We start from the raw sequence: 14,057 nt of genomic DNA, 5'->3' as shown, positions 1-14,057 counted from the left end.
TGTCCTAGCCTTTGTGCAAGCCCTTGATTCCATTGACTATTAGAGGACTAACAACGCTTTATAAGGAAGGAAAAAAGAATGATAATACGACCACGCAAATTTAACATATGACCTAGCAAACGGGTTATTGGAGTCGAATTTCAAATTGTATCAGTTAGGATCTGGTTAATTTGGGTTTGCTAGATCATTTCATTTTTGAGTGGGTTATTATCTACTTTCTCTGTCTCGGTCATTTGTTGTCCTTTTTTATTTTTGAGTGTATGAGTCAATTGTTGTCCTTTCTATTTTAAAAATGAACTTGATGAACAACTTGACCATTTATATACTCAATTTATTCCACTTCTCATTTAGTAATTGGTCCCCTCCTCTTTCTTTGGTCTTTGTGTCAAAACCAAAGAACACCAATTGACTAGGACGGATATGGAGTAGTTATTTGGGGACTACAGCCAGTCTGCAATATTTACCTTTTTGGTCGGGATGGATAGTGTTGCTGCTCTGGTTCAATTCGTGTTTCAGCCAGTTTGGGTCCTGATCTAACTGCAATTCGGATGAGCAACTTCAAATTCGTGAAATTTTTGATCGAAAAATTTCCAGCTTTGCATTGAAGTTGCTATAATAACCGGGTTAGGACCTACATTTCTGTCTAATATTTTTTTTTTCTTTTTTTCCTGACAAGTAGGTAAAATTTTGATGTTTGATTTCAGAACCGTTCATATGTATTGATTGTATGAATCTATTACTCCGTAATCTGTATCTAATACCTATCATCTTTAATATTGGGCCCAGAAGTCTGAATTCTACGGATACAATAAAGGTGTTGTTTGACCCGGCTTTTAGGAGTGCTTTTTCATTGAATAACACAAGGTAAGCCAAACAATCAATTTTGAATAAGTTAAAACAACTTATTTCAAGCCCTAAAGTCAATTTTAAGAGTAAGAAGTAGAAGCATCAAATTGGTGTTTCTAGCATTTTCTTTTATCTTATATATTTTTAATGCATAAATGAGGTCTCGCTTTAGGAAAACTGTTTTTGCTTTTAGAAATGAGTTTTTAATAAGCTACTTCTTTATAAAACTACTGGTATTTAGCATAACATTTTACAAAAAAACGACTTCTCAACAACACTTTTTACGTAAGCGGATGAAAAATAAAAAATTTTGTTGAAAAGTATATCAAGATGGGTCTCGATTTGTAGAGAATGAAAAAAAAAATGAATTAATAAGTATACATTTTAATTTATTTTTTTTTGACATGTTTACAACATACAAGTAGTCATTTATGCATTAAAAATCTATAAAATAAAAGTAAAAGTTATAAGCATCAAATTGGTGCTTCTACTTCTAGCTCTCAAAATTGACTTTTGGACTTAAAAGAAGTTTTTTTTAACTTCTTTAAAATTGATTGTTTGACCTAGTTTGTGCTTATTCAGTGGAAAAATACTTCTAAAAACCGGGCCAAACAGCACCTATATTTTCTAAATATGACAAAAAAATTTTAAAATTAATACTTATTAATTCATATTTTTTTTATTCTCTACAATTCATATTTAGTTACAAGAAATTAGGACCTATATTTCTGCCTAATATTTTTTTTTCTTTTCTATTCTGACAAGTAGTAAAATTTTGATGGTTGATTCCAGAACCATTGATATGTATTGAATGTATGAATCTATTACTCTGTAATCCGTATCTAATTAATACCTACCATCTTTAATATTGGGCCCAGAAGTTTGAATTCTACTGCCATAATAAGATGTTGTTTGACCCGGCTTTGAGAAGTGGTTTTCCATTGCATAAGTACAAGCTAGCTAGGCCAAACAATCAATTTTGAAAAAGTTAAAATAACTTTTTTTAAGCCCAAAAGTCAATTGTAACTTCTAGCATTTACTTTTATTTTAAATATTTTTAATGCATAAATGACAAATTATATGTTTAAATATGGCAAAAAAAAAAGTTCATACTTATTAATTCATATTTTTTTTCAATCTCTTGAATTCGAGACCCATTTGACATACTTTTCAACAAAAAATTTCATTTTTCATCCACTTACGTAAAAAATCTTGTTGAGAAGTCGTTTTTTTTTGTAAAATGTTAGGCTAAACGCCAACAGTTTTATTAAAAAGTAGCTTATTAAAAGCTCATTTCTAAAAGCAAAAACAGTTTTCCTAAAGCGAAGCCAAACAAGCTCAAATAAGATCCGTCACAAGCTTGTGCTGAAAAATTGTTGACCATTTTATGATAAAATGTACTCTCTTAATTCGTTCCGGCCATTTATTTACCTATTCTATTTTAGGTGTCTCATTCAATTGTTGACTTTTCTATTATTGGAATAATCATTATCTGATAAATAGGACTTTGTGGATAATTACTCTTTATGATAAAAATAATTATACCCAGAAGACAAACTGTATTACTATTTCGCACAAGTTACACGTGCAAAATTAAGCTAGATTTTAACTACTTAACACCAGACTAGACACTATAAATTCCCAAAGAATTCTCTTATTACTCATCTCATGCAATATTACATAATACATTTACGTACGTACGTACAAAACTAAAATGGCTTCACTATCTCCTTCAACCATCAATAATCTCACCATTCCCCTAAATCCTCAAATAATTTCCAATAATAATTTACGCCTACGCTCGAAAAAATCAATAATTTCATGCAAAAAACACAACAATAACAATGAAAGCCCTAATAAAACACCCATATTGGACCGACGAAACATGCTCATTGGCCTAGGGGGATTATACGGGTCGACCCTACCACTAACCACCGAGTCCCCGGCCAATGCGGAACCAATGGCTCCGGACGTGTACTCATGTACTCTAACCGATGCCCAATGGGATAACTCGGTAGGCGACCATTGTTGTCCACCAAAGTTCCCAGATAAAATCAAAGAGTTCAGTTTCGATGACTATCCGAGGCCCGTCGAATTAAAAAAACGGCGCCCGGCACACGTAGTATCGAAGGACCCCGAATATGTGCACGACTATAATCGTGCCATAAGTATAATGCGTACGGGTCTTACTCCATTCGACCCACGTAACTTTTATCAACAAGCCAAAATACATTGTGCGTATTGTGACGCTTCGTACCCGCAATTTAATAATCCCGATAAACGACTCGAAGTGCATGGTAGTTGGTTATTTGCGTCGTTTCATAGGTGGTACTTATTCTTTTTTGAGAGGATCATGGGGAAGTTGATAAACAAGCCGGAATTCGCATTGCCGTTTTGGAATTGGGATCATCCTGACGGTATGCAAATTCCGGAAATGTTTAAGGATGTTGATTCTTCACTATACGATGCTAACAGGTATGGAGTAATTGTGCATTTGCTTTTTGGGTATATATATAATATATTCCCTCGTCCCCGTCCCATTTAGGTTTTTACTTTTTAAACTAGGGTATAGAGCTTTTAATTTTTACTATAATATTTATAGATTTTAGATTTATATCTCATGAATTAAAAAAAAAAATTAATCTTATAATTAATCAAGAGAATTGAGTAATTTTATGAAGTGTGTTTTTTATGAAAATATTTTAAGTAACTCATATTATATTTAGTAATTTTTTTTCGTCACGAAGTTAATAATAGGGGTAATAATTTATGTATAGATTATAATTTTATACCGATTTTATTTTATTTTTATTAAAAGATTATATTTTTAAGTTTAATGATAAAAAGGTTATTTTTAAATGAAAAGTTATTTTAATAAATGAAATCTAATTTGTTTCCATATATAAGCTAGACCACTATGAAGGAAAAACTTTAGATAAATTTTATTCTTTTAGTATATAGGAGGATTTGTAGAATCTAACACACATAAAATCCCAAAATATATATGGTAGTCCAAAATATTTTACTGAATATATTTTTTTTTTCCTACAATGGCCCAATATTTATATAGAATAACCAAAGTGTTAGGCCCAACTTCTAGGTGAAATGATTTGAGCGGGAAAATCTCAAGTTTCACTTATCTATATATATATATATATATATATATATATATATATATATATATATATATAAGAGAGTTTTTTCGAGCGATCTGAGAGCGTCCACATCATCAAAAATCCATTTAGGAAAGTATAATTTTTGATGTAAAAAATAAAGTAGAGAATCTTTTAATTATTATAATATGTATATTTCCTAAATTGTATTCAAGTGATATTTCCAATTTTTATATCAAACTTTTACATTTCATTTGGCAAAAAAATATCGTTACAAAAATTATGAAAATAATATAATTAGCTTTGTGGTAAAAAATGCTATCAATAGAGTATAGATTTCATATTATTTGCACATATTAAAGATGGTGTACTTCTTAAAATGTAAAATTGTGTACTTTTTAGTATGTTTTGTCCCACATTGGAAAATATGTAGGTGTGGTGAATATACTACATATAAATAGTAGAATTGTCCCACATCGAAAGATTAGTATAAGGTAGTGTGATCCTATGATTATAAATAGGAGACATACTTAGAACTTATATATTAACCCAGAATTTTTTGAGTCTTATAAATATTGTAAAGAGCTCTCTTAAGATTTTCTATCATTATCTCTACGATATGATATAAAAAATAAAGTGGAGATTGATGATAACTATCCGGGAAAGAGTTAAGAACATGAACAAGAGAAGCAAAAATCACTTAATATTGGTGTCACATGGGCAGCCTATAATGAACAACATTACAACATATACAAAGTTAAAGCATAGTACAAAACAAAGGGTATTACTAATGGTAATCTCCTAACACAGTACAAAACTAAATATTTTACTAATGGTTGTCTCCTGAATGCACTAATAGAGCGTTAATGAGTCGTTATATGTACGATGTAGAGATCCCTATCTAATGATCGAGACTAAGTGGTTTTACCTTCAAAGAAAAATAATATGTATACAATAGTGATTTTTTTAAGAAGAGACATTTACTTCTTGTTATGTTATATTTTTCACATTGAAAAATAATGTAGGCGTGGTGAACATACTACGTCTAAATAATTAAATTATATATCTCACATCGAAATAATAGTATACTGTAGGGTAATTCTATAAATATAAATAGGAGACATCCTTGAAACTTAGATATTAACGTAAATTTTTTTGGATATAAAAGATACGTACTTCTTAGTATGTTATATGTCCCACATTAAAAAGTAATGTAAGTGGGGCGAATATACTATGTATAAATAGGAGTCAATTTTTAAACTTAGGTATCGATCAACCCAAAATCTTTTAAGTCTTTTAAATATTGTCTTATAGAGATCTTTTAAAAGTTTGTAAAAGTTTGTTCTCATCGCCCAATAATCTATAAATGGTTGGTAAAAAGTTTATGAAAAATAATCTATAAATGGTTGGTAAAAAATTTATTTGTACTATTACTTTTCTTAGAATATGTTATTTGTCCCACATTGAAAATTAATGTAGGTGTAGTGTATACTACGTATAAATAGTATAATCGACCCACATCGGATTACCATAAGGTGGGGTGATCTTATGATTATAAATAGAATAATTAAGAGTTTGTATTATTGTCCCTACAATAATGATTATCAACCTAAATTAATTATTCAACAAATATTAATGGAGAGTACTTGATCATATATATTATTAAATTTAAATATAACTATTTGATATAATGAGTATCAATTGTCCGTATTCGGTATTCGGGATCTGCTTGGATGTCAAACTAAGTGCAAAAAAGATGGTGTAATTCTGAGTATGTTATTTGTCCCACATTGAAAAACAATGCAGGTTTGATGAATATATACTACGTGTAAATAGTAGAATTGTCCCACATCAGAAAAATAATCCAAGTTTGGTGAATATATTACTTATAAATAGTAGAATTGTCCCACATCGAAAGATTAGTATAAGGTGGGGTGATTATATGATTAGAAATAAGAGTTAACCCACGTATATATTAATCTTTTATTTTTTTTGAAAGAGATATTTTAATAATATGTAACAAATCATTAGACAAAGAATGTAAACATTAAACCTTTATAACGGTTTTTTTTTCATTATAAATAAGTTAATTACCCCGTTGCAACGCACGGGCACTCAAACTAGTTCATTTAGTAAATAGAGGATTTTGGGATACATTCAAGCGGTAATTTGATCCTCCACAGTCCATACGGACCACACTTAATTTGGTCTACTTGTTATCTAGTCTCAAAAACTTACATTTAATTACGAATTGGAATAGTAGGTACTTTTAGCTATTGGCTCCGGTGTAATGTTCATTTACCTAATTTCAATATCCTTATTACATTATTCTGAACCAGAGTTAAAACTTAAAAACTCTGGTCGATCCCCAATCCAATATTTTTAAGATTTCGGTTTCCGGTTCGGGTCTGGTTTTTTTCGATCCAGATCGGTTTGAACCTGAATTATTGTTATTTGATTTTTTTTCTTAGAATTATATTTTTATTGGTCTAACCGATCCGATCCGGTCCCTGTCCCGATTTTTTGTCGATTCCGATTCCGTTTCGGTTTTGGACTAGTACACATCCCTCCATATAACTATTAGAGTAAAATTTTCGTTGACATTTGTTTTAGATTCATGGTACAACATTTTAAAATATTTATAAGAAAACAAAAGCAGAGATCCCATTTTAAATAGATGGTGATATTTAAAAGTCTTTCAAAAATAATATTTTCAACAACAAAATTAACATATACAAATACATAAAAAATATGGTCAAAGTTAGAGGTGGCAATCATTGACACTACCCGAAAACACGACACGAACCCGACACGAAATTAGCGGGTTAGGATTAAGACTTTGTGACCCATTTAATTAATTGGGTTGACACGGACACGGCACGAAACTTAAATAGATCGGGTTAGGGTTTAGCACTTTTGACACAAACCCGATACGAATAATCCATTTACTTAAAAGTGTCATAATAAATTTTGCTTGAATCGATAAATAACCCAACCAAACAACATAAAAATATTACTCCGTATCATTTTTGGGATAATAGGGCTATAAAGCTTAGTCTTTTTTATTATTAGTTTATTGGGTTATACGGGTTGAAGAATCAATAGTCCTAACTTGGTCCCTCTTAACAGGAACATAGATCATTTGTCAAGAATAATCAGTCTCAACTACGATAGCAAATTACCCGACATAGGCGACAATCAAATCCCCGAATGGCGTATTCAACAAAATCTTGATGTAATGCATCGCCAAATGGTTCATCCGGCTTATCCATCGCTGTTTTTTGGAGAACAATACAGGCTAGGGGACGATATTGACCGTAGATGTGGGCCCGGATACCTAGAGGTATCACCTCATAATAACGTTCATGATTGGATGGGTAGTGCCACCGTGCGTTCCCATCAAGATATGGGTGCATTTTGGTCTGCCGCACGTGACCCGATTTTTTATTGTCACCATGCAAATGTCGATAGAATGTGGCATTTGTGGCGGACTGTACTTCCTGGTCGGTCCAGGGTTGATATTCGTGATTCGGATTATTTGAATGCATGGTTCGTCTTCTATGACGAAAATGCAAACCCAGTTAAGGTTAAAGTAAGAGACAGTTTCGATATAGAGAAATTAGGTTACACTTATGATCAAGACGTCGAGTTACCATGGTTACATCGACCTCCTCCTCGTCGTCCTTCTCCTCGAACGACAAAAACACCGTTTACAACCGAGTCAGTGACATTTCCAAAGGCCTTGAACTCGGTTATCAAGACCCAGTTCAGGAGACCTAGTAAAAGCTTACGGCGGACTATGCTGGAGAAGGAGGAGGAGGAGGAGATCCTAGTGATCGATTTTGAGCTATGTTTTGTTGATGACGAATTTGTCAAATTCGACGTCTACATTAATGATCCAATCGATCATAGTAATGATGACGAAAAGACCAGGGTGACACCGGAGATGGCCGGGACTTATACGGCGTTGCCTCATAGGGGAATGCAGCATAATAAGATGATGAATGGTAAGGATGAGATGAAAAGGAAGTGTACTTTAAAGTTGGCATTGAACGCTTTGCTTAAGGAAATTGGTGTTGACGATGTTGATGTTATTGAAGTTGCTTTGGTGCCTAGGTCCGGGACCAAATGCCTTGATATTACTGCTGTCAAAATCGACTTTATCTCCGAGTGAGGGAATTGATATTTGTCTAAGAAAGTCATGGTTGCAAATCTCAAGTTTATGTTATCGTTAGTTGTCATGTGAGAGGTACTTACGTGCATGGGGGGTGGGTTAAATAATTTGGACTTGTAGTAGATAATGTCACAGCATCTACCGTTGAAATGTAAAACGGACTAAGTCTTAATGCATGTACTTCTTTTCAGTTTTTAATGAATGTAAAATTCGAAGTTTTTAGTAAAATTTTCGTACTCTTTTAAAATTTACGTTATGAAATTACTCGTTTGTTCCTGCTGAAATTTTTGCCTCCTAATGGGAAATATTGGCTTCGTCACTGAGCGTTGTTGGTGAACTTTATATGGTGATTTGGAAATTGAGACAAGTCAGGCAGCATTTAAAAAACACTTGAAACAGTCACCAAGGTTCACATTAATTATAACAGGCATAGGAAATATTACAACAGAATAATCTAATGCAGAGGCCGAATATCGTGGAGTTGCTAATGCTGTGGCCGAAACATATTAAGCTTGACATACATTTTGTGCGCGAAAAGGTTCAAATTGGTCTTGTTCGAGTCCTTCATGTTCCTGCTGAATATCAGTACGCTGATATATTTACCAAAGGACTCCCACGCTTTCTCTTTAATCGGTTTCGATCCAACTTGAGCGTCCGGCCTCCTCCCACTCCAACTGCGGGGGTGTATTAGTGTGAATATATCTTTAGATTATTCTGTTGTATCCGTAAATATAGCAACTGTATAATATCGTATCATATCCTGTAACCATATAATATCTTGTACCTATTATATATAGTGAATGGAAAACCAATCACCGAGTTAGGGGATTACATCATAACAGGAAACACAACTGAGCCGCATGCGCCACCAATTTTCCAAATAAATTTGAGCAATCCGGTAAGGGACGAAGCTCGGGTCAAATTCTACATAGAGCCGAAACATCAATCTTACATATATTCTCTCGAATTGTAGTTAATTTTTCTAAAAAATTAATGAGTAATATATTTTTTTTTCTGAGAAACTCGCCCGGACTATGGCCTAATCAGCCTGTACTGAGCTTCATCTCTATATCCCATAGCGCAACCGTGCTCATTTGTGAAGTTGACAGTGAGTTTTTTCGCCCGGTCCACATATATTTACGTTAGATTCAGAAGCTAGTAGAAGCAATCAATTTGCTGTTTTTTGTGCGTTCTGCTTTAAGACTTTTGTTTTGTTAGTTGTTAGCTGCCATTCATTCACGAGTCTTTTGTTTTACTTGTCGCTCAAGACGAAAAAAGTACGACGGTATTAGTCACACGGTACGACCCTAACATTTGATCTTTCCTTGGCTATCTCTAATCTCTTATCTGATCTTATGGATTAATAGAAGTTATTATGACTTGAGCGTTGTAGATGTTAGTTGAGAAGATCTTCGAAAAGTTGTATTAAACCTCCGCTTCGTTAGTTATTACTCCCTCTGTCCCGGTCATTTGTTGTCCTTTTCCTTATTAGGGTGTCTCAGTCATTTGTTGTCCTTTCTATTTTAAGAATGAACTTGATGCGTAATTTGATCATTCTCATTCAATTTGTTCCACTTGTCATTTAGTTATTGACCCTCTCCTCTTTTCTTGGTCTTTGTGCCAAAACCAAAGGACAACAATTGACCGGGACGGAGGGAGTATCATCAACGGAGTGAAAAATCGGTTATGGTGAAAGAATTAGTTACATAAAGAAGCATGTCCTCGCTTTTTTTTTATTTGGGCGTAAAGGATGCTATTAAGGCGATTCTGATATTAACGGGATTTGAACGTAAATTATGACCATCACTTCTCATAAATTTACCAATTAATTACCAATTTACCTTGTGCAAGCACTTGAATTGATTGATTCCATTGACTATTAGAGGACAAACAATAACTCTTGAATGCATGGTTTGTCTTCTACGACGAAAATGCAAAACCGGTTAGGGTTTACATAAGAGACACTTTCAACGTAGAGAAATTAGGGTACACCTATGAAAAAGTCTAGTTACCATGGTTATATTATAGGCCTCCTATTCATTTGCCTCCTCCAATGACAAGAACGTTGTTAACAACAGTTGTAACCGAGTCGGTGACGTTTCCAAAGGCCTTAGACTCGTTTATCAAGACCCAAGTCACGAGACCTGGGAAAAAGCGGACTAAACAGGAGAAGGAGAAAGAGGAGGAGATACTGATAATCGAGTTCTACCTAACTCATATAGACGAATTTGTCAAATTCGACGTGTACATTAATGATCTAAACGATCATAGTAATGACGACAATAACACAAAGGTGACACCAGAATTGGCTGGAACTTATACGTCGTTGCCTCATAGGGGAAAGCATAAGAGTGGGAAGAAGGACATGAATGGTAAGGATGAGAAGAAAAGGATGAGTACTTTAAAGTTGGCATTGAACACTTTGCTTGAGGAAATTGGTGCTAAGGAATAAGGATAATGACACTATTGAAGTGGCTTTGGTGCCTAGGTCCGGGACCGATGGCATTGATATTACTGCTGTCAAAATCGAGTTTACCTCCGAGTGAGGAAATCGATATTTGTCTAAGAATGTCCGAGTACTGTGCTATACTTCAAGATTTGGATTGAATTCTATCAATAATAAACATGGTCTTAGACGCATCTGTTAATGCAGATAATTTACGTCACTTATGAGCCATGAGTGCATGAAAAAATACTAGTCCTAATAAGCCCTTGATGGAGTACGCGTACGCCCTACTTCAATTATGGGGTATTTGTTGATGTATGCCAACTTCTTTTTCAGTTTTTAATGAATGTAATTTTTGTCAACTTTTGTTAGCTTTGGATGATAAGTTGATAAAACTGTATGCCTGTGTTACCCCGACTCTACGACACGTGTTGAGTATCGGATACGGCTATTTTGTGGGATTATTTTGGTCTAAAATGAATTATCGAAGTATCGTCTCGGTGTCAGTGACACACAGGTAGGTGTCGGACACCCGATACCGCAGCTAAGTGAAGTGTCTTACGGAGTATAGTAATGTTGTATTATCCCCTATCTACCAAATGAATAGGCAATCTCACCATTTTTCCTCTAAAAAAGTATCTTTTTAAATAAGGAAGCTAATTACAATTAATTAAATTTAATAAATAAGTAAACTAATAATTATATTATATTTTATTAACTTATTATATTTTCATTAAAATTAATCTTTTCATCAAATTATTTTCATAAGTCTAAAACTATAATCTTTTAATTAAAATATGATTAAAATTTATATAAGACTATAAATTGTTAAATCTTTCATTTCATTGATGCTATTTTTGAGAATGACTCAACCCGTACTACGTATAAAACATATTATTACTTTTGAGACACACAAATTAAGAGAATTTAAAAATTGAAATCATTAGATTTGTGTTATAAAAAAATTATTACTCAGTTATCTTGATTAATTGTCAATTAGAACTTTTTTTTTTTCAAATCAAGATACAATGATGAAAAATATGAATTAATGATATACCCTTAATATATAATTAAGTAGTAATTTATTAAAAAAAATTATATATACCGTGCATTTATTGCAAGGGATCTAAACTAGTTGTTTTCAATCCGCAGCTAAGTAAATTATCCGAGTAACATAACTTTATACGGTGATTTGGGAAATGAGGCAAGTGAGGCAACATTAAAAAAAAAAAAAAAAAAACAGTTGAGACTTGAGACAGTCATAGAAACAATGCAGGTTCAAATTAATAACAGACATAGGAAACTCAACTGCACCGCATGCGCCACCAATCAACAATCTCGCAATCAACCACCTGCTTCTATATATACGACCACTTCGTCTTTCTCTTTATACACTCTTTACTACAACATCAATTATCTTCTCAAAATGGCAGCAGCAGCAGTTAGTGAGGAAAAAAAACTAAGTTTGAAAATAATAGTGGATATAAAAGCAAAGAAAGTAGTGTTTGCAGAAGCAGACAAGGAATTTATTGATTTTATTTTCAATCTTATGTCCTTGCCTCTTTCGTCAGTCACAAAGGTACTCCTCCTTAATGAAAAGGGCAGTGTAGGCTGCCTTGGTTCCCTTTATAAAAGTATTGAGTCTCTAAGTAGTCAATACTTTGAGCCCAACTTAACCAATAACTCTGTGCTTAAGCCGAAAGCGTCCGTTACTCTTCCGTTGTTGTCGTTTTACGACTATCCGGCGTCTGACTGCAGGATTTACAGGTGCGCTACTAGCGGCCATAATAGTATGAGTGATGTTCGAGGGAGTTATTGTAAAAATGGTTGTCTGATGACTGAACTGATCTATACTTATGTGACACCAAAGAAAGTAGCGTTAGGTTATGTCAAGGGAGCGGTGGTTTATATGGTGATGGATAACTTGGAGGTTAAACCTATGTCCATTTCTCTCATCAAGTCTCTTGTCAAGGATTTTGATTTTATGGAGGAGCGACAGGTTCAAGTCGGTCTTCAGGAGGTATTAGATACAAAAAAATCCTCTCTATTTCTTTTCTCTACATTTTCTATAAGATTCATACTCGTAGTTTTTATTCAATATCCTTTGTTTTTTTATTTTTCATGCATAAATTAGAGCTGTTAGATGACGCAGTCTTGACTCGTATTAGACGTATTACTTTTTTCTTGTTTTGTCTTAGGTAAGAAATAAAATACACCAAATTAAAGAACTTGCAGAGTTTCACTGACGTTGTATTTGGTTTTTGACTTTGCAGGGATTAGGCATTTTGAAAGCATCACTGGAAACCAATAATGTGCTGACATCTGTCTTTCTTAAGAAGATCTAGTTTCTTTTTCGTCGTTTGGGTGCCATTTTGTGGCCTTTTGGTTTCTAGTGTGTCTTGTTTTTTTCTAGTTCATGTTGTTTTTTGTGAAAATGGACAGAGTAAGCTAATAGACCGCCATTACTGAAGCTAGCAGTCGCCATTGATGAAGATTATGAAGCTTTGAGTAAGAAAATATCTAGAGAATTTAGTGAGAGAATTATGAGAGAGAAAGGTAAATTAAAATTGTGATTGATTGTATTAACTTAACAAATTCTGTTACAAGTTACAGTTATATACAAAACTAAGTTGTAACAAACTCAGTCAAAGTTTGTTACACTCAATCAACAATGCAGTACTTTGTCTGTACAATGGCTATCTAGAAGCTACTACTAACAACAGTCAGGTGCAGTGAGGAGCTTCGTCTTCATTCTCAGTATGGCACCTGTTCCATAGCCCCCCTTCAAGTTGGATGCACATGAAAGGGAGTGAATTGCAATCCCAACTTGGAAGATAGAAAATGATGCTGTTGTGATCCCAGGGGCTTTGTCATAAGATCTGCTAACTGAAGGCTAGATTTGACATGATTGGTACAGATCAAACCCTCCTGAATTCGTTCTCGTATATAATGGCAATCTATATTGATGTGCTTGGTACGCTCGTGGAACACTGGATTTGCCGAATGTCTTTGGGTGCTTTATTATCACAATTAAGTTTGAATGGGAAGAGGTACAAGAAACACCAAAATCTGCGCAAAGAAACCTTGTACCCATACAATTTCGAAGCGTGTAAGACATTGCTCTATACTCGATTCTGCAGAGCTTTTGGAAACTGTTTTTTGTTTTTTTGTTTTCCATGAGATAAGTGAATCACCTAAGAATATACAATGACCAAATAAGGACCTACAACTGAACTTGCAAGTTCCCCAATCTGCATCACAGAATGCCCTTAAATTAAGAATATTGTTAGCAGGGTAAAAAAGTGTAGCTTCAACAGTACCTTTAAGGTATCTAACTACGTGAAGTGCAGCTTGAAAATGAGGTTCTCTAGGTACACTCAGAAATTGGCTAAGGTGTTGTATAGCATATGATAAGTCAGGCCTGGTAAGATTAAGATACAACAACCTACCAACCAACCTCCTATACATTTCTGGATCA

General features: G+C 33.7%; 2 protein-coding genes across 2 annotated transcripts; both read left to right on the top strand.

Annotated features, from left to right (window-relative positions):
• The first annotated feature begins 2,496 nt into the window (after positions 1-2,496).
• LOC141644097 (polyphenol oxidase, chloroplastic-like) lies at positions 2,497-8,384 on the top strand. Its single transcript, XM_074453544.1, has 2 exons — positions 2,497-3,321; positions 7,089-8,384. The coding sequence occupies exons 1-2, from the start codon at positions 2,561-2,563 to the stop codon at positions 8,131-8,133; spliced, it is 1,806 nt and encodes a 601-aa protein (XP_074309645.1). The 5' UTR covers positions 2,497-2,560; the 3' UTR covers positions 8,134-8,384.
• Positions 8,385-11,850: 3,466 nt separating this feature from the next.
• On the top strand, positions 11,851-13,228 carry LOC141632174 (uncharacterized). The gene is made up of 2 exons (XM_074444744.1): positions 11,851-12,599; positions 12,853-13,228. The coding sequence occupies exons 1-2, from the start codon at positions 12,006-12,008 to the stop codon at positions 12,922-12,924; spliced, it is 666 nt and encodes a 221-aa protein (XP_074300845.1). The 5' UTR covers positions 11,851-12,005; the 3' UTR covers positions 12,925-13,228.
• The last annotated feature ends 829 nt before the right edge of the window (positions 13,229-14,057 follow it).

The sequence above is a fragment of the Silene latifolia genome, chromosome 2 (genome assembly GCF_048544455.1).
Source record: "Silene latifolia isolate original U9 population chromosome 2, ASM4854445v1, whole genome shotgun sequence".
Taxonomy (NCBI): domain Eukaryota; kingdom Viridiplantae; phylum Streptophyta; class Magnoliopsida; order Caryophyllales; family Caryophyllaceae; genus Silene; species Silene latifolia.
This window is presented reverse-complemented; position numbering and strand designations above follow the sequence as displayed.

What these genes read in the sequence shown, in the direction of transcription:
- LOC141644097 (XM_074453544.1), top strand. Translation starts at nt 2,561, where the DNA reads ATGGCTTCACTATCTCCTTCAACCATCAATAATCTCACCATTCCCCTA. An exon ending in TCACTATACGATGCTAACAG is followed by an intron (nt 3,322 to 7,088) that starts GTATGGAGTAAT and finishes CCCTCTTAACAG; the next exon opens with GAACATAGATCATTTGTCAA.
- LOC141632174 (XM_074444744.1), top strand. Translation starts at nt 12,006, where the DNA reads ATGGCAGCAGCAGCAGTTAGTGAGGAAAAAAAACTAAGTTTGAAAATA. An exon ending in TTCAAGTCGGTCTTCAGGAG is followed by an intron (nt 12,600 to 12,852) that starts GTATTAGATACA and finishes TTGACTTTGCAG; the next exon opens with GGATTAGGCATTTTGAAAGC.